The following is a 21270-nucleotide window of genomic DNA, read 5'->3' as shown; positions in this document are numbered from 1 at the left end:
CTGCTGAGCGCTCGGCTGGGAACTCACTGCCTGCCCCAGCTCCGCTGTGGTTCCCAGCTGCCAGCAGCAGTTTTGGAGATGGATGGAAAAGCCCTGGGAGGTAGTTAAAAGACAAGAATTTGTTGCTGCCTGCTATCTCTTCTCCTTCCTGACGGGAGGGATAGGGCCACAGAGGATCCCCACTGCGGGGTGTTCCCACCCCCGGGGAGACTACATGGCCTGGGGCCCTGCAGACATGGGCACATGTGGCTGGTGACAGCCAAGAGCTATGCCCTGTGCTGGTGACATCAGTGGTGTTTCTTCCAGCACCATCTGGGAAGCAGACTGTGATTTTCTTTAAAGTGCCACAGTTGTGTGGAGCTGCAGGTGGAGAAGGAAAAGCAGCACCCACACATGGAGCATCAAGCCCTTTGCTCCCTGCCCCACAGCTGCAGCAACAGTGGCTGCATCCTGGCCAGTCCTTCCCCTCCCAGCACCCCTGTAGATGGGGACCCACCGCTGGTGGGCAGCAGGAAACTTGCATCAGGTATTTTGACAAGGAGCACTCAGGAGCAGCTGAGACAAAACCCTTCCTGGCACAGTGGCCAGGGCAAACAGGATACCAGCATGTGTCCTCTCCACTCCCCTTGGCAGGCCGGGTCCCAGCCCACAACTACCATCCTCCAGGCAAGGAGGCTTTGTACCCCCAGCCCTGGGCATCCCTAAAATTCCCAACGTGGTGGAGCAGGGGTTGTGGGAAGCTGTTTAGAATGGACTTAGGCTTATTTAATTACAGGGCTGGTTTTGTCATGTTAAGGAGGATAAATAAACCTCAGGAGAGCAGGAGGAGGCTGTGCTGCCATTCACCTGGGACACGGGATGCTGGTGCTGCACGCAGCCATTGACATTTGTGCTAGGTGAGGATGGGGAGGGTTTCCCAGGAAGCTGCCAAGCCCCAGAGCCCTTTTTCCTCTTCTTCTCCAGCCCAGCAGCTGCTGGGAGAGGGCAGGGCAGCAGCCTGGCTCTTCCCCACTGCCCACCCCCATGAGCTTGTCCCCAGCCCTGCTGCAGGAGGGGATGCACAGGGAGACTCTGGGCTCACTTCACATAGGTCCAAAGCTTGGGACCCTGCTGGGTGCTCACCAAGAGGGTTTTTGTACCTCAGCCACCCTCTCTCTGATGGATGCTCCATTCCTGGCTCTGGCTGGCCACCGGCAAACCTGGAACTCCCCCACCTCCACCCTAAGGAGTGGGCTGGCAAGGGGATAAGCACCTTCTCTGCTTTTTGGTGCCCTCATGTGATGCATGCTCCTGCTGTGACTCAGATGAAACTATGAGCTCTCTGTATCACCCAACCTGGCATGAGCTCATCGGTTGGTGGGGTCAAGCGTAGGGCCACGTCCTTTCATGTACTGGTGGGGACCCACCATGGGTCATGGGACCCTGCACATACTGGCCATCTCCCAGGTATGGTCTTCCCTTGGGCAGGAGCACTGCGGGTGACAGCACTGGCAAAGCCAGAGCAGAGCCACTGGCACTGCAGTCCTGTGCTGCAGCACCTGATAGTGCCACGTGCCGCTCCACTTGCCCCACCACCGTGTGCTCCTCACCACCCCCAGATCCACCGCGTGAAGCAGGGGCTGCAAGGATGGGAGAGGGGATATTTTTATTGTTTCTGACACCGGCTGCCCCAGATTATCATGTTTTACGTAGCGAGCCAAAGAAGCATCACTCTGCTATGCTGCAGCTGGGCTAGCTGCCCAGCCCAGCAAGGGGAACGACAGGAGGAATGCAGCGGGGCGCGGGTGCGTGCACGCGCGAGTGCAAGGGTGCGAGTGTGTGCACATGTGGGCCATGGGGCACAGCTTCATTCAGCCGTTCCCACTGCAGCACAGCTGCATGCATCCTGCTGGATGGGGCAGAAAGGTCACCCACTGCCTGCAAACATGTTTGTTTTTCTAGACCTGCTCCTAATTTGATTAGGACTAATTGCATTTGGGAGCATGATGGGGTTTTTGGGTGTTGTTTTTTTTTTTTTTTTTGGCCTTCTTCTTAAAAAGCTGGGATGGCGATTTGCATACTGTTACCCAGCTTGCCTTTCCAGATCCCAGCCAGACCAAGATCCAAAATCTGGGCACAGGCAGAAAAGTTTGTTCGGTGAGTTTTCCCAGCCACGAACAAACAGCTTGGCATGGAAAGGCAGCTATTGGAGAGCCTGCATGCTTTGTGAAATACAGCCAGATTTCGAAGAACAAAGCACTCCTGCAATCTGGTTGACCTTGTCTGTAACGCTCCCTTTCCATGGCTCTTGGGAACCAGGGGGGCTGTTTGCCTGTGAAGCCTCCTGGCACCATTGCACCTACCCAGCCGCCAGTGCTGTGGGCACATGGGGCAAAAATCAAGCACATCCATAGCAATAAACCAAACAGCTTTAGGGTGCGTATCCCGACGCTGGAATAGCAGCAGCCACATGCTTAGCTTTACTAGCTCCATCCCTGCCATAGGTTTGGTCCAGGTTAGTGTAGTCCTGCCCCAAGCACTGCCTGAGCACAGCTTTGGGGTTGACCTTGCACGGGGCCATCCCTGAGTGGCAGGAGCACATTTGGAGGGTGAGAGGGATGAACTGTAGGGGCAGGCACTGCTCCTTGCCAGCTGGCCCTGGTGCCAGGGAACGGTCACAGTTGTGTTTAACTTGCTGCTCTCTAAATAGCCTCAGTTTACATGGCCGCGGGAAGGGATTGGGTAAGTTCATAGGGGAAAAATCCATCACGAGGGCTTTTTTTTTAAAAAAAAAAAAACAAACGACAAGCCCTGTCACAGATTGCTGGACACGAGCAGGGAAATATCTGCACACACTGACCCCAAGCCTGTGCTTCTCTACCACCATTCACGCCAGCGGCAGGAGCACTGGCCCCACGGACAGCACCCTGCTCTGAGGCAGAGGCACCCTTGCTGGTGGCTGCCAGAGCCAGCCCAACCTCTGCTTTCCCATGCTGTTGTCAGCAGTGCCGTCTTGCAGTTTTTCCCACCAAACGAGCCAGCCAAACCTCTGCTTTTCCAAGCTGGCGTGTCGGCAGTGCCCTCCTGCAGTTCTTCCCACCAAAACAACCTATGGAAGCAGGCGGGCAGACACCGGTTCCGCCCGGCACTGCCCTCCTCTGCTGTTTAGCCAGTGCCCATCATGGGATTCTTACACCTGCCCCAGTGCTGCATCCCTCTTCAGGGGAGGCAGAGGTGCATGTCTTACATTGAGAGGTTGTTACCTTCTTTGTTTTTTCTTTATTTCGGATGGGTGAAAAAGAAAAAAAGTTATAAAAACAAGAAGAAAAAAAAAGATGCAAACTGCAGTCCAACCCTCCAGTTGCAGCTGGAGCCCAGCTGTGAGGAAAGGGACTTCTAAGGCAGAGAAAAGGGAGGCTCTGATTATTTATTAGTGGCCCATGTTTGATTGCTTGCTAATCAAGCCAGAGAACACACTGGGGCTCTCCCAGCCTCCCTGCTCACATGTGGTTCCTGTTGCTTTACCCCTTCCCCCCTCCCTCTCTCTGGTTTTGCTTTGTTTGTTTTTCTGTTAATTTGGTTGTTTTTCCATGTCGTTTTCCGTCAAACCGCATGTTTTTTCCCCTTTCTTTCGCCAGCCACTGCAGTGACAGACATGGAGGAAGGCGGCCAGCCTGGAGCCGCTTGTCCTCTGCCAGTCCATTTCCCACCACTGCTTGTCAGGCAGCGATGCCCATGGGACAGGGCTGGGGCCGGCACAGGGCTATGAGCCCCCATGGCACCACTGCAACACGGCGGGCAGTTAATTCCTCTGTCTGCATCCTGACCTGCGTCCCTGCTGCTGGAAGGGATTTTACTGTATTTTCTCTCCCATGCAGACCCCCATCCCTGCCTGCACCTCAGCCTACCAAGCAGCAGTTGCATTAGGCAGTGGGCAGAGTGACGGGGGTCAGCAGCACAGCTGGCATCACTTGGGCATCCCCAAAGCCAGGCAAAAGGAGAGGTGTAAATGGACTGAGCTGCCGGGTCAGGATGGAGATAAGCAGGTTAAAAAGGGATGGAGGGATGGGAGTAGGACAGATGCATGCCCTGGCTGCCTCCCTCCTTCCCCTCTTTGCATACAAGGCCTCCTAGCTCCCATGTGCGCTCTCCAGCTTCTGGCAGCCTTTCCACCGCGCGTTTCCACTCCTCTCTGGCCCATTAGCAGTATTTTTATAACATTCTGTAACACACGGAGCCGTGTGCCAAACCTCAAGAGTGCATTATTTCCCAGCGTCTTTGTTATATCCATCCCCAGGCCCTCCAGCCGCACGCTTCCAAAGGCAGAGCTGTGGCTTGTGGGGGCAACCAGGAGCCTGGCACCATTCTCCTGGTACCCGGAGCCTTCCCCTCCCTCCTGCCTGCTCCTGCTGCTTAGCCCCAGGCTCAGGCCAGGAATGCCCAGCATGCAAAAAACCCCGGTCTCATCGCCTGCTGCTTCTGGCCACACTCAGGTATCCACCACTCTCCAGGCTGCAGGGCAGGTGATCCACTGGAGATAAACACAGAGCATCCTGGTTGCTCTCCTGCCCTTCACCTCACGCTCAGCTGCCTGAAAAAAGGAGGCAGAGCAACACATAGCTGCTTGAAGTCCCCTGGAGGAGGCTGCCCTGAAGAAGCGCCACCTTCCCCCAGCCAGCTTGTGCTCGGGATGGTTCACACCCTCCAGACAGGTGATCTGGCACCCTTGGGGATAAGAAGTGTGTAGGCTCTTTCTCCTCTCTAAGGTGGGCTTGCCGTCTATCAGTCACCCCATCCCTGGATGAACACTGTTCCCACTGCCTGTGTGCCCATGTCCCCATCTCTGCAGGAGACAAGACAGCCTGGCTACCCCCAGCCTCTATGGGGTGCTGCTGGGCTCTTGGCCACATCCCCCATGATGTGGACCTGGGTGTCAAACCCCACCCCAAGGACCAGTTGAGCTACTTGCGTCCCTCCTGCCTTTCTCCTAAAGCACATCGATGATACACCTTCATGCACTTTTTACCTTTTGCACCATTATATAGCACCCTGGCCCCTTCAGTGTGAAATCCCCACCCTAGAAATCCCCGGGTCCCCCCACAGCCAACAGCACATCACACTGGAGCTCCCTGGTCCTTGTGGGCCAAAGCCATTATGGGAAACACCACTGAGAGTGGTCCGAAGGCTGATGCCAAAGCTCCCCCATCCCTCCCAGCAGCTCCCCTTTCAGCACAATCTGATCCCCTTTAGCCATTTCCTAAGCCATGTTCCAACTCTTGTACTAATCCACATTTTCTCTGGTTTAACTCATAATTTCCCATGTGGCATCATAGCAAATACTTAACTGAAGTCAAGACAGATTACATCGACCACATTTCTGGGCTTAGGAAATCAGTTCCTTCATCAAAGAGAGCTATCAGGTTAATATGGTGTGATATACCTCTGGCATGTCCCCCTTGTATTTGTCTCCCATTTTCCATTTGTCTTCACATCTTTAATTGCTCTGCTTCCAACGCACCCCGCAGCCCTGCCATGCTCTGGGGTCAGGCTGTCTGATTGGGATTTTTCCTTCTCTCAAGCACAGGAGACATTGCCTCTCCCCACAGCGCTGAATACCACCACTGACCTCTCAGCCACTAATGAGCCTGGCTAATAATGAACAGGAGATGTCCTCACCCGGGGATGAGATGGTTCCCAGGCCTTCAATGCATCATTGTCTTTGAAGATGCCTCTATGGTGGAGGACCGTTCCCAGGTTTTATCCTCCCTCCTCTCCCCCAGCCTGTGCTGCCCTCACTCTCAGCACTGCCGCTCAGACTTGGCGGGGTTCATTTAGTGTCAGGTTCTGCCGAGCTTACCTTTAATCTCTCATGAAACCTGGCTGCAGAGCCAGCTCCACTCTTCTCCCCTTGTCTGCTCTGTATTTATATGGCTAACACCCCTTTTCATTTCCTCTGCGAGGTCTCGCTCAGCTTGTCTCCTGGCAGGTCTCCCTTTATCCCTGGGCTTGCTGACCTCCACCATGGAGCTCGCTTTGCTAACTGACATCCTTTCCTGGTCCTCACCGCATCTCCGCTCCCTCCCACATCCTTCCTGCGGTGGTGTCTGCCCAGGAGTGTCCCTGCCTCACCTCGGGGGCACTCTCCAGATACTGTTGTTTATTTAACGAGATCCCCAGCACTTTTCCACACAGCCCCCGGCCCTTCTCTACTGCTGCCATCATCTTTCTTGTTGCCCCAGTAAGAGGGGAAAATACAGGCACAGGCCTGTTTTCACTTAACTTCCCATACAATTGAAATGAAATGACTCCAAGATCTCTCAAATCCCAGGTTTGGGCTCCCAGTGTGCTCAACTGCAGCAGAGGTGCTACCACAGGGCCATGCTGCACACCTCCTGAAGGCTGCCCATCTCCATCTCCATCACCAACTCCATCTCTCTCTCTGTCATCATGCCCATGCCCATGTCCATCTCCATCCCCACCTCCATCCCCTCCTGAGATGCTCCCAAACCTGTGCCCCTGCAGCAGCCTACACACCTCCAGGGAATCAATCATGCCTTGCAGAAATAGGAAAGTTGCAGGCAGAGTGCAGGCAGGGGCTGCGGGTGGCAGTGCTGGGAAAAGAAACCTCACAGAAAACACTGAATTAAAATCCAGGCAATTAAATTAATTACCACTAGAAGTGTCTCACCTGATTAGTTCCTTGCATACTTAATTGTGTTAACAACTCCGGGTGTTCAGTTGTTTATTTGTCGCTCTCTTCCCTGAGGCTGGTGGCCCTTGCCGTGTCCAACCGGGCTCCTCAGCTGCCCACTGCTCAGGGTGACTTGGAGCCTCCCACAAATGGGAACACACGGTAATAGGAAACAGCAGGATTTGGGCTCTAACACTACGCAATTCCCACGGGTCCCTGAGCGGATTGACAGGGATTACTATTAGCGAGGTGCTTAGCAGATGGAAGAGCCATTGCAAAGTCACAGTGGTGCCACAGCTGCAGAGGAGGTGCTTGAAGGCTGCAGCCCCCTCCCCAGTTCCCTCATTTCCTCCAGACCTGGGCTGCAGCCTCCTGTGCACTGGCACGGCCTGGGATCTCTCCCCAGGTGGGACCTGGCGAGCATGTGCCGAAGCAGAGGAACTTGCAGAGCCTCCTCCTGCTGTGCCTTTGCTGCACCCAGTTCCTGCCTTCGCTGCTTCCACCTCCTCGCCCCAACAGCATGGTTGAGAGGCCCCTGAATCATCTACCACTGACTTTTTGTCTGCCACGCTCCCAGCTCCAACAGCTGCTACCATACTCCCTGCCCTACACTGACTGTTCCCCCCCTCGCCTGCTTCTCATGTTGCCTTTCAGCTTCAGCCAGCACCCCTTCCCCTTGGCCCATGTGCCAGGATTCCTCCCAGAAGACCCTAAACCATGAGTCTGACACTATGTGGCATCCCTGAAACTTGGATTTCTTCAGCCTGACCTACAGGTGCAGTAAGCCTCTCGTGCCTGACTAGCAGGGCCTCCTGTGACCCTCTGGCCCTGGACCATGGTCGAGGTTGGAAACACCACCCTGGCTCTGATGCAAGGTGTGAAAGGTGAGACAAAGAGCAGAGAAAGGCTCTGCCATGTCCTCCCAGCCTGGGAATGTACAGACATCTATACAATGCATCCCCAGCTGGTGGGCTCCCAGCTGGTGCCTCGCAGCATCCTTCGCTGCAGTTACCATCCCACAGCCAGCTACGCTGGCTGGTGCTCCCAGGCACACACCGCTGGTGGCTGCAAACACCATACTGCAAAACACACAGTTGATATCAGCTGTACAAACACAGCAGCCCACCAAACCACACAGCTGCTATCAGCTCTCAGCATCATGTGAAATGTAGCACAGCTCTTATCTGCTGGACCGAGACCCCCGTGAATCAGTGCATCTCATGCTTAAGATATGCAAAATGCTGGGAAACATGCAGCTGTCCTCCAACACGCCTGGGTACAGAGGCTCCTGCAAACATACAGCAACTGCCACCACCTTTTGCCTCCTCCTCTGAAGCAACCATGTTGCAGTAACCCCAGCCAGGACTTCCCCTTCCCAGCTGTAATCCCCTCTGACACCCCAGCCCCAGCTCTTTCCAATTGCAGAGATGGTGGTCATAGCACTGGGCTGGATGCAGAAGCAACATCCCTTCCTGAATTGTTCCTGGGGTATCATTCAATCTACTGGCTTTGACGCAAAGTCTGGGGCAGGAAGGGCTGATTCCAGCACCCTGCTGCTGGGATTAGTACACCACAGGGAGCTTATACGGCAGGATGCGGCAGGCAACTGTATATATGGAAAGTACCGGGGTTGACATGACAGGAGGGGGCTGAGGGAGTGTGTCAATATGGGAGCAGAGAGTGTGGCTCTGTCCTGCTCAATGTCACATGCTGGGGTACTCACTTCCCACCCTCAGGGAGGTCTGGTATTTGAGGTGCCAGGAGGAGCCCTCGTAGCAGGAGTACTGGCCGCTCTGCGTCAGGTCAACATTCTTCAGGATCAGGTAGGACCCGTTCAGGTGGGACTCATCGATATCAGTGCCATTGGCCGTCCAGGTCACAGCTGCATCCCAGTCCATGGAGCCACACTTCATGGTCACGTCTGCGCCTACCCGCTCATACTGGATGTGGCTGTCTGTGGGGAGGAAAAGAAGAAAAACAGGTGGGCTTGGAGCCCCGTGGGCATAGCTGCCTTGCAAATGGGATCTTCTCATCACATCTAGAAAGCAAGAGAAGGACTAGGGCATGGACTGACACTGCTGATGGCCAGGGAAGCCCAAGTTCTCCTCCTGGCCCTGACAATGATTTATTTTAACCTTGAACTAGAACAGATCAGCTGTCAAAGACCAAGGGATCAGGACTCATCGACCACCTCCATCTCACAGGATGCTTTTCTCTGACATTTACCTTGGAGGAGACATGTCAGGGCTGCATGTACAGCTCACCAGCCAAATGACCCACAGCACGGCCAGACTCTCGCACCAGCAAGTCATTGCCAATCCTGCATCTACATGATTTGTTGCAGGATGCAAACCAAATACACACATCAGAAACTCCTAGCAGAGAGACGACAGAACCCCAGGACCTGTCACCAGCAAACTCAAGTTATTTACTAGCGGAGGTGGGAAGCAGGCAGCTGTCCCTGCAACTCCCTGCCCAGGAAATCAGGTGGGAGGATTGCAACCTAACCATGCTGTGTGCTTTGGAAAGGAGCAGCTGCTTGGTTCATGCTATGCTGTTTGTCTCCCTGCCTGGCTTTTCTTTTCTCTCTAAAATAACATGATGCCTTGCTGAGACGTTTGATTTAGCATCTTACGAGTGGGGCTATACAGCTCATTGGGCACCAGCTGCTTAATTGAATTTTCTCAGGTTTCTGGACAGGAGCTTGAGCTGACATTCATTAATGATCCTTAGCAACTCGAGTCTTTCCTGTGTTGGCTACACTGGTAGTGCCGAGCTGCGTGTGGCAAGGATAAAAAATGGTGCCCATGTGCGCAGGACACAGGGTGAAGCAGGACAGGTGGATGAGCAGGGGATAAGGTTCCTTCAAGGCTTCGCTAAGCCTTTGTGCTTAGACAAGGGTGGTTCAGTTCTAAAATACTCCTGTGTTTCAAAAACACGTTTGACAAGGTGCCTCCCAAGGAAACCAAGCAGCCCTGATACATGAGGAGAGTCCTTGCAAGGATTTATAGCAGCTAAAGATCAGGAGACCAAAGGTGAGAACAAGCTGTCAGATGTGGCAGCAGAAGACGTCACTGGTAAAGTTCAACAGAGATCAGAGCTGGATCAGAGCTGCCCAATACCCTCATAACTCACAGGTAAAAGGGGGTTGAGGCAGTGAGAGAAGACAGTATGCTGCTGAGGCTGTCAGCGCAGCCAAATTACAGCTGGGCACAAAAGTGCTGCAGGAGGACATCACGGTACAGACCCACCAGGCACTAACACTGTGCTGATAAAGGCAGAGGGATGTACACAAGGAAAATGAAGCCCTGATTCCCCTGTGCACTCAAGGCTCCAAATGAGCTGCAGCCTCCATGGAAACATGTCTTGGAGTCATTGCGCTCACTTCACTGAAAACATCAGCTCAGTGGTGACCAAAAATGCAAACCCAACAGTAGGAATTATTCAGAAAGAAATTGAGAATAAATGGAAAGCACTGTGCCCTGAAAGCTGTGCACAAATCTGTCCCCGTGCCATTAGGAGTACAGTTCAGCTGAAAACAGAGCAGGGAAAGGAAACCGGGATAGCAAAGGCTGGAAACAGCCCTTGCATAAGGATGTCTTACCGACTCAATCCCTTCCTCCGTAAAAGGAGACAACTAAGTGGAGATGTGACAGACACCTAAGCAATGATGAGTGACATGAAAAGGATGAATACAGAAGGACTGCTACCTTTTTCTTCTAATAAAATAAGGGGTACCAAATGAAAAAAAGGAAAAGAAAGTGCTTTTTCACACAAAGTGTGATTAATTACTAAAACCCATGTCCACCAGATGCTGTGGATGTCAACATCTGGGGGAAAAACTGTGATTAAATGGATCCATAACAGAAGATACCTCCCAGGGTGGTAAAACACTGAGCTGCCCAGTGAGCCCAGGGAGGCTGGAGGCAGCTGATGGTGGGGAGGAACAGGAGAAGCACCCACGTGTTTGTCCTGCTCTCTTCTTCCCCTCCAGACATCACCTCCTGGGCCCTGCTGATAGATGGGACCACATGGGCATGACCCAGCCATTCCTTGTATGAAAGCCCACAGCCTGAGCCCATTGCCAATAAGTGAGACCCAGGGCAAAGCTGGCTCTGGAGGAGTCCCTGGCCGGTCTGAGTCCTCCTGCAGACAGTCTGTCAGGACACCTGATTCTGGCAGGTAAACAGCACCTTTGGGGATGCTATGCTTGCTGGGAAAGGGGGTGCTAAGAACAGACAGGGAAAAATTGGGTTGTAGCAAGTAAGATATTAGTGAGATGCCTCAGGATCATCTCAGACACTAACCAAGGGTGGGGACCTTTGAGAAACTGGGCTGATCAGAGAAGTGTGCTTCAAGTGTCTTAAAAAAGCTTAGAGCATATACCGACAGGCAGAAAGAGGGAAAACCATCTAAGCTGAGGCATCTGTGTGAGGAGGGGTAGCTGGAATGGGTCCAGATGAACAGACAGATAGGCAGAAGTATGGCAGAAGATGGATGGGTGGATGGATGAGTAAATGCATGTGATCACTGGACAGCCGACAACATAGGCACAGATGGGATGGAGGGAAGTGTATGAAGATGAAATGATGGATGACTATGCAAGCGGATGGATGGATGGATGGATGGATGGATGGGGATGCAGAGATGTGTATATGGAGGTATAAGCATATAAGCAGCTGGCTGTCTGGCTGAATATATGGGTGGAGGAATGGGTGGACAGATGGGTGCATGCATGGGTGGAGGGAGGGACCAATGAGTGGCAGTGGTATTGTGTGGATGGCTGGCTGTCAGAATGGCCTTGGAGATGGATGGATGGATGGACAGATGACTAGGCAGACAAGTGGATGGATAGATATAAATAACGGAGCTAAAACAAGAATCCCATCATCTTACTCAGGTTCTCCCCTAATTTCTTCTATTGCATAAGGTAAAGACATTTTCTCTTCCCCTTTCCTGCTGGCTCACAAAAAGCCATTGGCTCTCCGCTTGGCAGAGACACTGCACCACCCACCAGCCTTGCCTGGAGAAAGGTTCAGTGCAGCAATGGACCCACAGACCTGCCTGCCTGGTGCCTGACCACAGGGAAGGTTTGAAAGCAGGGGAATACTCTGTGGTGCCCGTCTCTGCTTCTCAGAACTGTAGCTGAGAGCCTGTCTGTAGCTGGTGGCAGCAGGACTAAGCTGGGAAGGGGAAAAGGCACCTTGAGTTATTTCCTATTTGTCCTTAAACACAGTGCAAACACGTTGGCACTCATCCAGAAGAGCTGAGGGAGCCATTCCTGGAAGACAGGTCTTTGAAAGCAATCCTCCTTTCCAAGTCAATGATTCAAGGCCCCTGACAAAGGAAAAACCGAAAGCAAGCTTCAGAGGAGGCATTCCTCCCAGCCAGGTTTGCTGAGGCTCTTACCAGAGCCAAGCCAGGTCCCCATGTCCCTCCTGCACCGTGCCAGGCACAGGACTCCCATCCATCCACACTGCTGTGCTAATGCATGGCATCCCCTGGGGGAAGGGACACCATGGGGACAGCCCATGCGCTGCAGGGCCAGCCCCGCTGCATGAACATTGACTGGTGGCATGGATAGAACAAGGGCCAACAGCCAGGGGCTGCAGCTCAGGAGGTTTGAGCTAGACATGAAGGAAAATTTATTCTCCAGAAGGGTGACGCAGTGCTGGGACATGTACCCACAGCGAGGAGGGATCTCCATCCTTGGAGGTTGTCAGTGCTCTGTTGACAAAGCCATGGTTGATCTGGTCTACTATTGACGATAGTTCTTTTCTGACTGGGACACTGGACTAGACACCTCCAAAGATCCCTTCCTACAGGCACTGCTGTGATCATTGGCTAGAAGTGATACTTCAAGATGCTGCCCTGCCCTTACAACACTGTCTCTTCAAAGTATACTGCTTCTTGTGTCAGGTGACAGTACAAGGGTGAAGAAAACATGATGGAGAGGTTGCAATGCACCCATACCAGCAACTTGCCCCTGAACATCCAGCCCCACCAAGGGCCACATCCTCTACCACAGCACAGCATGCCATCCAGGCACAGCCTGGTATATGGTATTTTGTATATGGTATAAAGCTCCAGAGCTGGAGAGGAGCCATGGTGATGCTTAATGAGGGTAGAAATTACAGTCTTGCAAAGCTGCAGTGGAGGCAAGATGGCAGCCACCCATGGGACAGACACACACAGAGCTCCCAGTGGTGGACCTGGGGCTGCTTGGTGAAACAATCTGCTTTGCTGTCCTAGTGATGATGATGAGTGACAACTTGATGGTGCGGTCTGTGCAACTGCAACACAATGGGGACCAACAGGACAGCGGTCCAGCCGAGAGACACAGAGGGAAGATGAGACAAAGTGGCTGAGATGCCGGGCCCACAGAAACATGTTTGATGCTTCCCAAACTCATCCTGCTCAGCTGGAGGTCCTCGATGGGGACATCATCCTCGTTTTATTTCTTCATGAATCTTGATCTGCATTGAGATTGCAAGGCCAGCAACACAGGAAAATTGTGCTGACCCCAGGGCTGCCCTGGCAGATGCCAAGCTGGGAAGGAGCAAAACTCCTCTTGGGACCCTCCATCTCCACTGGCTGCTCTCCCTCTTCTGCTGAGGCTCCTACCCTGCCGGCATGGGCAGCTGCCAGGGCAAGTGTGCTGCTGGACACTGCCCTATGCAGTATGCACGGAGCTGCGCCATGGATGTGGCCCTGGGGCTCCGTGGCCAGATGCCCCAGGGGTCTTCTGAACGGCAAGCAGGGGAAGTGGAGAAGACAGTTTGCATCCCCATCACTGGCGCTCACTGCAGCCCCTCAGCGGGGCTCTTTGTGACAAGGCCTGTTGCAAGCCAAACTCCAGCACATGCACATGGGGGACAAAACAGTTCTTGCTGTCACAGCTGTCACTGGGCCAAGCCCAGTGTGACTGGGCTGTCACACTGTCACTTCAGAGCCCCCTCCCCAAATGCACTGTGAGGCTGTGGCTGGCCTAAGCAGAGAGCAAGCAAAAGGAAAGTGCTGCAGCACTTGGGGGGATGGACACAAGCACTCTTCTCTGCAGGATGCACAGCCTCTGGTTCTGCCCCTCTCTTGCAGATGGGGAAATGTAAGCAGCAAGAAAGGCTGTGTCCCCGCTTCCCCCAACAGGACTTGGAACACTTTTGCAGTGGGATGGAGAATTACGCACGTGCCTTCAGACAGAGTCCTGCACATCACCCCATTAGCCTTTGTACTTCCCTCCCACAGCTAAGCAACTAGCCACAAATAATTATCCCAGTGTCTAATTAGCTCTGTGTGTATGTATTCATAAATTATACATTTAAATTTTACACAGCACCAACGCTATGCGTAGAGCTTTCCAAGATAAACTGGCAAGGTCTTGCACCCTGCAACTTCCTGTGGTAAATGAGATGAATAAGCCCACAGGAGATGAGGTGGGGAGCCCCAGAAGGTTGAGAGGGCAAGGGGAAAGAGAGGTGGCCTGACTCTCTCGCCTCTGGAGTGGGGACATTCCTGGGCTCGTCCAGCTGCTGGATAGAGCAGTGGCACAACCCTGTGGCTTCTCTTACTGCGGCACCCACGCTCACCAGCCTGAGCAGCACCAACCGTGTCCAAGGGATGCCAGCACCTCTGCTCCCACCTGCAGCTTCACAGCCCTGAGGTCTGCCCTTCTTGAGATGAAACAGCCTCCCCACACCAGCTTCCTGAAGCACACCCCATCCTTGATATCCCCTGCTGCCACTTGGTCTCTGCACAGCCGTTGTTGTGAGCAGAAACGTTCCCTTCAAGAAGGAGGAATTTCATGCTTAAGGAGGCAGTTCTTCCACAAGTGATTTAAAACTAGATACATCTTTGTAAGGAAGCAGGCATAATTAAGTGTCATTGATGTAGCCAAAGATATGGACTGTTCCAAGTTAATTTTATCCATTAATGAAGAACTGCAGCAAGCAGAGCCCGTGTTTGTTTGCTCTACTTTGGTAAATCCCTGGAGTCAGCAGCTTTGCTCTCTTGACAAGAAAAAATAATTAGCAAGAAAGTTTAATTAAGAGATAACAGATGGGTGCTAAAGGACTTGTACTCAATCACACCACAATAGCCTGGAAGCAGACCTTACTTCAGGGGTGTTGTAAAGGAGGCACTTCCCCTCTCTGACATGCTCGGCTTGGAGCAAGCTCCAGGGCAGGAAAGCCTCTTCTCTCAGCCTGGATGTGACCACAAAATGTCCTTCCGTGAGGTCTGGCAAAGCTTTGCTGCCCCTGAAGAAGCTCTCCTCCAGCTTTGCAGCAGCTTTACCTCCCACTACTGGTCTGCAGTTGAGTGCACCTCCCTCTGCAGCTACACCCCAAACCCAGCTAGCACTGTCCATTGCGGGGTGGAAAGGGCCTTCACGGTCCTTCTAGCCATTCAGCCGCAAGCTGCTGATGCTTCTTCCATGGAATTTAATGCAATATCTACTGCGGCTTTCTGAGGATGAAGGGACACTTTTGCAATCAAATATGCCATTGTCACAAATGATAACCCATGCCACAGGCTCCCCCCTGGACTCAATGGTCCAGCAGTGTGGAGGTGTGATGCCTGCTCTGCTACCAGCTTTGCATGCCGACCCCAGGACCAAGCCCCAGGTGGCACAGTTGGGGTGGTGGCACAGTCAGGATGGTGACACTTGCATGGCTCGTGCACAGGGGCCAACAAGGCTACGCAGTGGCAGGGCATAAGCACCCTCCTGGGGAGAAAATGCAGTGCTAAACCCAGTGGGAAACCACATAACAGACACCCACTGCTGGAAGCAGAAGCAACACAAACTTACAGCAGAAGCGAGGGCCAAGTCCTTGCTGCAGCACTGGCTCAGCCCCAAGGGATGCGGCAGCTCCCCGTGCCTTGTGGGCTGCGGTCCCATGCTGAGTCCTGGCTGGGAGGCATGGTAGCAGGATGCAGGAAGCTGCCTTAGCAGACAAGTAACTTCAATGTCATTTTTCTGCTTGTATCACATCATCAGACGGGCTGAACCAACGGCTTTGGCCCCGTCAGAGTGGGATCTCACTGGGGCAGAGCAGACCCTCCCTGTGCCAGGACAGGACCGCTAAGTCTATGTCTCGTACTGGTCTTGGTGCATTTTCAGTAGCTCCGCGTTGGGACAAAGCCTCTCTTGCAGCTCTTTAGACCTGCCAAATCACATCAGCCCCGAGCATCATGCTGGCAGTGCTCCTCGCTGCAAGCCAGAAAGGCTCCGTGTCAGAGGCAGCCTTGTTTGCCTGCATGACATCACACCCAGCTCCGGCTGGGAGTAGTGGGGGCTGTACAGCAGCGTGCTGCCCCTGCACCAAGTTGTCCCTGGGTGCAGGGGACAGGCAGACCTGGGAACAGCAACTAAGTGCATTCTGCCTTGGTAACAGTCTCTCCAGCCACAAAGCTGCTCTTTCCCCTGGCTTCACAGTAGGACTGAGCTCTGCCAGACAGTGCTAACATTGGTGTGTACCCATGTGCAATGGTTGCATACCTCTAGCACCGATCATCTTGTATTGCTATAGGCAGGACCAGGAGAAAAAATCACCTCTGTTGCTACTTCTGCTTTTCTGTCTCAGCTGCTCTTCAGCAGAGAGCTCTGGATGTTGTTGGGCTGGTGATCTTGGTGTTTTGTTTTGTTGTTTTTTTTCCTCATGTGACTTTGCTCTTGCATCCCATGAGGGGACTTGAGCTCATGTGATGATCTCTTTTCCTGTAGGAGGTCTTGGTAAGACCTTCACTTAGATGTCCTAGCTCTTCTGCTCTAAAAATGTCTGTGTCCTGGGACTCCAAGTGCTCTCACTGCTGGGACAGGCTGAGCTCTGACACCATGTTTATCCTAAGGCAAAGGGAAGGCTGGATGGGACCTTGCCCACTTGGCTTCCTTGCAAAGTCAACTTGGGTTGACTTGTCCTGAGGAACAGCAGTTTTCTGGTGGAGCAGCATCTCCTCCAATACCCTGCATCTATATCATGTCTGCCCCAGCATGTGGGGTGGTGTGATATGGAAGGGAAGGTGTTGGCGGACCAGAGGAAGATGAATGGCTCAAATGGGAATCAGCACACGGCACAAAAATCCCACCAATATCCTCCAAGACAGGCTCGCTTGAGCCTTTGCCCTTCGCTGCCGGGTGACTGATGTTAGCACCACAGATGAATTAAAGGCTTGTTTTCTGGTCCTGCTTTTTCATGCAGACAGGACAAATAACTCCAGGCCACAAAAGAGTGCTTAGATCAGGCTTTTCAATGCTGTTTAAGGGGAAATCAATACGATTCGGAATTAGGTGCCCAAATCACAGCCATAAACACAAGAAAAGCTCATTGTGGTCCAGCAACAGTGCAAAGACGCCTGTATTTACTGAGCTTTGGGGAGGGGGAAGAGCCAGATAGAGATGTCAGGGCGCCTCGCACCCCTCTGACTGCAATCTGCCTTTTAAGCCTGGCACATGACATACACTTCCCCATCACCGTTTGCCGATGCCCACGTGCCCGCCCTCAAATAACAGCCTTCCTCCACGCAAACACACCGGGGGCAACCGCTATTTGTTCACATAATAACCTGGCTCCTGCTTCACCCCACTCAGGGCTGCGGATTAGCATCAGGCATTGTGCAATATTTTTTTTATTAGCACAGAATTATGGAAGTCAGAGGCGTAAAAGACCTGTTGGGTCCCACTCAGTCCATCCTCCTTCTGCCAAGACAGTATTGGTCCCTGCAGCATATTTACTATTTCTCCGGTCTAATTTTACATACTGTACAATCTGTGCAGTGCCAAGTTACGATCCCTGTGTGAGGAGCAGAGCTCTCAATTTCCAGGCTCTTGGGTGTGTAAAATCACAACCGCGATGTTAAATTAACTTTTTTTTCCTTGCATTTAATCATTTAACAGCTCTAAAATTCAGCCCCTCAGGCTCTTTCTGTCTGTCTGTTGGCTTGGGTTTTGCCTGCTGTAGGCCAGTGGCTTGTCGCTTACTGATGTAACGCTCACACCCCTGGGTGGATCGGCAGCAGCTGGGCTTGAAGCTGGGACCGCTGCAACTTAAAACAGACAAATTCCTGCAGCACGAGGATGGAGAAACTCCCCTGCTTTCTTAACCACAGGTACAGCAGGTTCGTCCTTCTCCTTATGGCCCAGCTCCAGCAAGGAGGAGGTACAGGGCACACTGCACACAGGGCCAGGACTCAAAGGCATCACCTAGGCTAGACTTAGAAATCAAAGCAGGAGTGCAACCTGCAGCACCAAGACACAGGGGGACAGGGCAGCACCAAAGTATTCCCAGTGGTGTCCTGTGCCCAGGAACCCCCAACAGAAACACCAATACTTCTTCCCTCCATCCCATTATCCACTGGAGGTTACACCCCAGGATTCATTTCCTCCCAAGACAGGGACTTCTTTCTCCTACAGGTGGCTACAGGATAGCAGAGGAACTGAGCTGCTGCTAGTGCAGCAAAGTGAACAGAAGGTGGGAAGAGTACACGCTGATAAAATGGGAAACATTTTCCATTTTCCCCAAGTTTTTGCTTTTAGGGTTTTTTTGGGGTTTTTTTTTGGACTCAGTCACCATCACTCACTTCTCCAAGTGACATTGGCATTTCTGGAGCCTGGTGATGATTTCAAAGCAATATTAATAACAAGGCACCCATTCACTCTGCCCATCAGGGGCTGCATTAGCAATTAAGCCAAGGTCTCGGGATCTGCCTTGGTAATAATGAGATACTTCTTTTGCATTTCATGCCTTACACTCCTCAAGCTCCTCAAGCAAAGCCAAGCCTGGAAACAATCACCAGCACATGCTGAGTTGTGGCACAGCTGTGGAACCACAGACCAACAGTCACACATAGCATCTGCTGGGTGCAAGCACCTCTGGGGTGGAAGGTGGCAACATATCAGACCCATGGCACACTGGAAAGAGTATTACTCCCACCAGAGACATCAAGACAAACCCCTGAGTGTAGCTAAAAGAGCATTGCAGACCACAACAAGACCCCAGAACGGAGCTCCTGAATCTTGAATGGAGCTTGGAAGCAAGGTCCAGGCATGGGCTGAATGAGGCTGGGTTTCTGGTTATGGACTAGGAGGTGTTTCTGAGCCATGGCTGACACAACTGCAGGACCACGGTCCCCAAACGGTTTCCAGGCTCTTCAGGGTGCTCAGCACATTTGAAAGCCCCATAAATCCACAGGCTACCTGAGTATTTGGAACTTATTCTACAGTCAGAGAGCTATAGAGGGTGGCACAAACTTTTGAGGCTGTCTCTGGATGGGTAGGAGAGACAGGGTCTTCTGTGTGCTACGTGGATGATCGCTGCAGCAAGATGTATGTCTCAGAGACAGCAGAAGACTGAAAGCACACAATGTTTTGGGGCATACAGAGGCTTTGTGTGCCTTCTTCTGCAGATGTGCACATATCCCTGCAAAGCACGGTGCAGAAGCTCACACGAGATCATACCACCTCTGAAAAGAAAGCCTAAGATGAGGATGGTAAGCTGGGAGCTTTCAGCTGGGTTTCCCATACCTGGTAGCAGCACAGAGAGCTTTCAGAGGAGGATGCATGCAACTCCTTGGAGGTTTGGAGGTTCATGAACTAAGCTGGCTCCTGCCTGGTCCTGCTCCCTTGTTGGTGCCCTGAGCACTGGTGTCCAGCACCCTCTCTAAAACCTCTGAAGAAAATGCTCTTCATTAAGCAGCTGAGCATTTCCAAGTGGCCCCCACTGACTGGTGGCAGAGGACCCTGGGTTCACCACGCAGAGCCCAAGACAACCATGCCATAATTTCTATTCCATGGTGGCTGCCTCTCCATTTCTGGCAACACTTCATCCTCCACAGAGCCTTTCCTGCTCGTCCACCCACCGCTATTCCCTCTCTGTACCACTTCTATTGCCATTCCTGTCTAAACTTTTAAAAGCAGAGAGCAGCGCTGCTTTTGGGCTCAGCCTGCCTTTGAAGAGCACGGCCTAACCTCCAATTACTGATGTTGCTGTTTCAGAGAGCCCTCGAGTTCATGGGGTTTTTTTCTTCCCTGTGTTGAGGATGACGAGCAAATGTTAGTTCAGGAGCAGACATTCATTCACCAGGATTTCAACTAATTGCCCATTATTTCCTAAATTTCGACACTTAAAAGCTTTGAGTGTCCTACTGCAAAACAACAGCTAAAAGGCCAGTTACATTCATTGACTGAAACACAAATAAATGTGCCCAGCTTTCTGGAGAGCTTTTGGGCTTGAAGCAGAGAAAGATTTTAGGTAAGCATATTTTCTGAAAGTAAGATTATACGGGAGCTCACCAAATCTAGAGCTCAGGTTATCTGAAGGCACTACTGAATTACAACTATTATTAGCACAAGAGATACTTGAATTCTGGAATTTCTTTAAAACGTTTTGAATTCAGGTTCTTAAGCATTTAAAGGACTTGAGAAAATATCTTTGGCTCCAAGTCAGCAAAGCACTTAGGCAAGCCCTTCACTTTCAGCATGTGTTTAAGTACCTTGCTGACTCGGGGCTTTTAACCCCAAAGAAAAGAAAGCAAAGAGGAAAGAAAAAGCCAAAGGAAAAAGTTCTGATGTGCGTGGAAATCTCCAGACAAGCCAAAATAATACGGGAATCTCTTCCGGAAAGTAAGAAAACAAGAAATAACAGCGACTTGCTTTAAAATTAAGCACTAGAGGAAGCTTTCTGGAGGGGGGAGAAAAGACTCCCAGAACAAACGGAGTATGTCAGTGTAGCCTAATGCCAGTTTCACTCTCCTGCCTCTTCAGCATGCTGAAATTATTTATTGCTGAAAAAAACCCACCCAAAACTAAACCCCAAACCTGCTTCCCTCTCCCACTCCTAGACTAAGTGTGATGGCAGAGAGAAAAATCTTGGCTCTGGCAGTGAAAAAAACATCTCTGAGATGAGTCATCTGTGACAGGCTGTCTCCATCAGGAGGGAGGAAGAGGAGAAGGGATGAGGGAGTGAAAGGTAGTAAGGAGGATGAGGAAATTACAGGCAGGAGCCTGCAAACAGCCACACATGCTGCCTGCAGGAGGGGGAATACCAGGAAGTCCATAAGGAGAGAAAATCAGTGCAAATCCGTGTGCACACACATGGAAAGCAGCTACAGGCAGCAAGTGGCTCTTCCCCCTACCTTGGGGCCATGCATAGCAAACAAACTGAAGCAGAGCAAAAGGAGGATGCTCTGCAGCTCACCCAGGGAGAGCGGCTGCTGGCCCTTAGGAGATGGCAACAGGGAGAGCAGCCGCCTGCGTGGGGATGGGAGAGAGGAGATGCCCTGGCTTTTGGGTGCTGGTAGCTCCCCACACCTCTGGGACAGCCAGGGCAAGCTTAGGATGCCGTAAAGTTGAAAATTCTGCTCTGGCTCCAACAGGGCAAAACTCCAAACTTCCAAAACCTAACCATTAAAGTGAAAAAGAAAAAAAGAAAAAAAGCAAAGTTTTTCCTTTAGAAGGAAACCAAAGGGTTTCACATCCTTTAGTTTTTTTTTCAGAACTGCTCTACTGTGTTGTACAAAAGGCTTTGCAACCCTTTTTTTTTTAGGGAGGAGGGGGTGGCAATTCAAAGTGAAGAATCTATTTCTGAAAATTACTACAAAGACAAACT

General features: G+C 52.0%; 1 protein-coding gene across 8 annotated transcripts in view; it reads right to left on the bottom strand.

Annotated features, from left to right (window-relative positions):
- CNTFR (ciliary neurotrophic factor receptor) overlaps positions 1-21270 on the bottom strand; it is a gene marked incomplete at both ends in the record, with an annotated part of 209952 nt that overhangs the window by 51887 nt on the left and 136795 nt on the right. For all 8 annotated transcript variants that reach the window (XM_080371309.1, XM_080371310.1, XM_080371312.1 and 5 more), the window contains one exon: positions 8394-8624. In XM_080371309.1, the coding sequence (XP_080227435.1) occupies positions 8394-8624 (231 nt within the window). The remainder of the gene's footprint in view (positions 1-8393; positions 8625-21270) is intronic.

Source organism: Falco punctatus (genome assembly GCF_963210335.1).
Source record: "Falco punctatus genome assembly, chromosome: Z".
Taxonomy (NCBI): domain Eukaryota; kingdom Metazoa; phylum Chordata; class Aves; order Falconiformes; family Falconidae; genus Falco; species Falco punctatus.
Note: the sequence above shows the minus strand (reverse complement) of the source record. Positions and strands in the feature narration are given on the sequence as shown.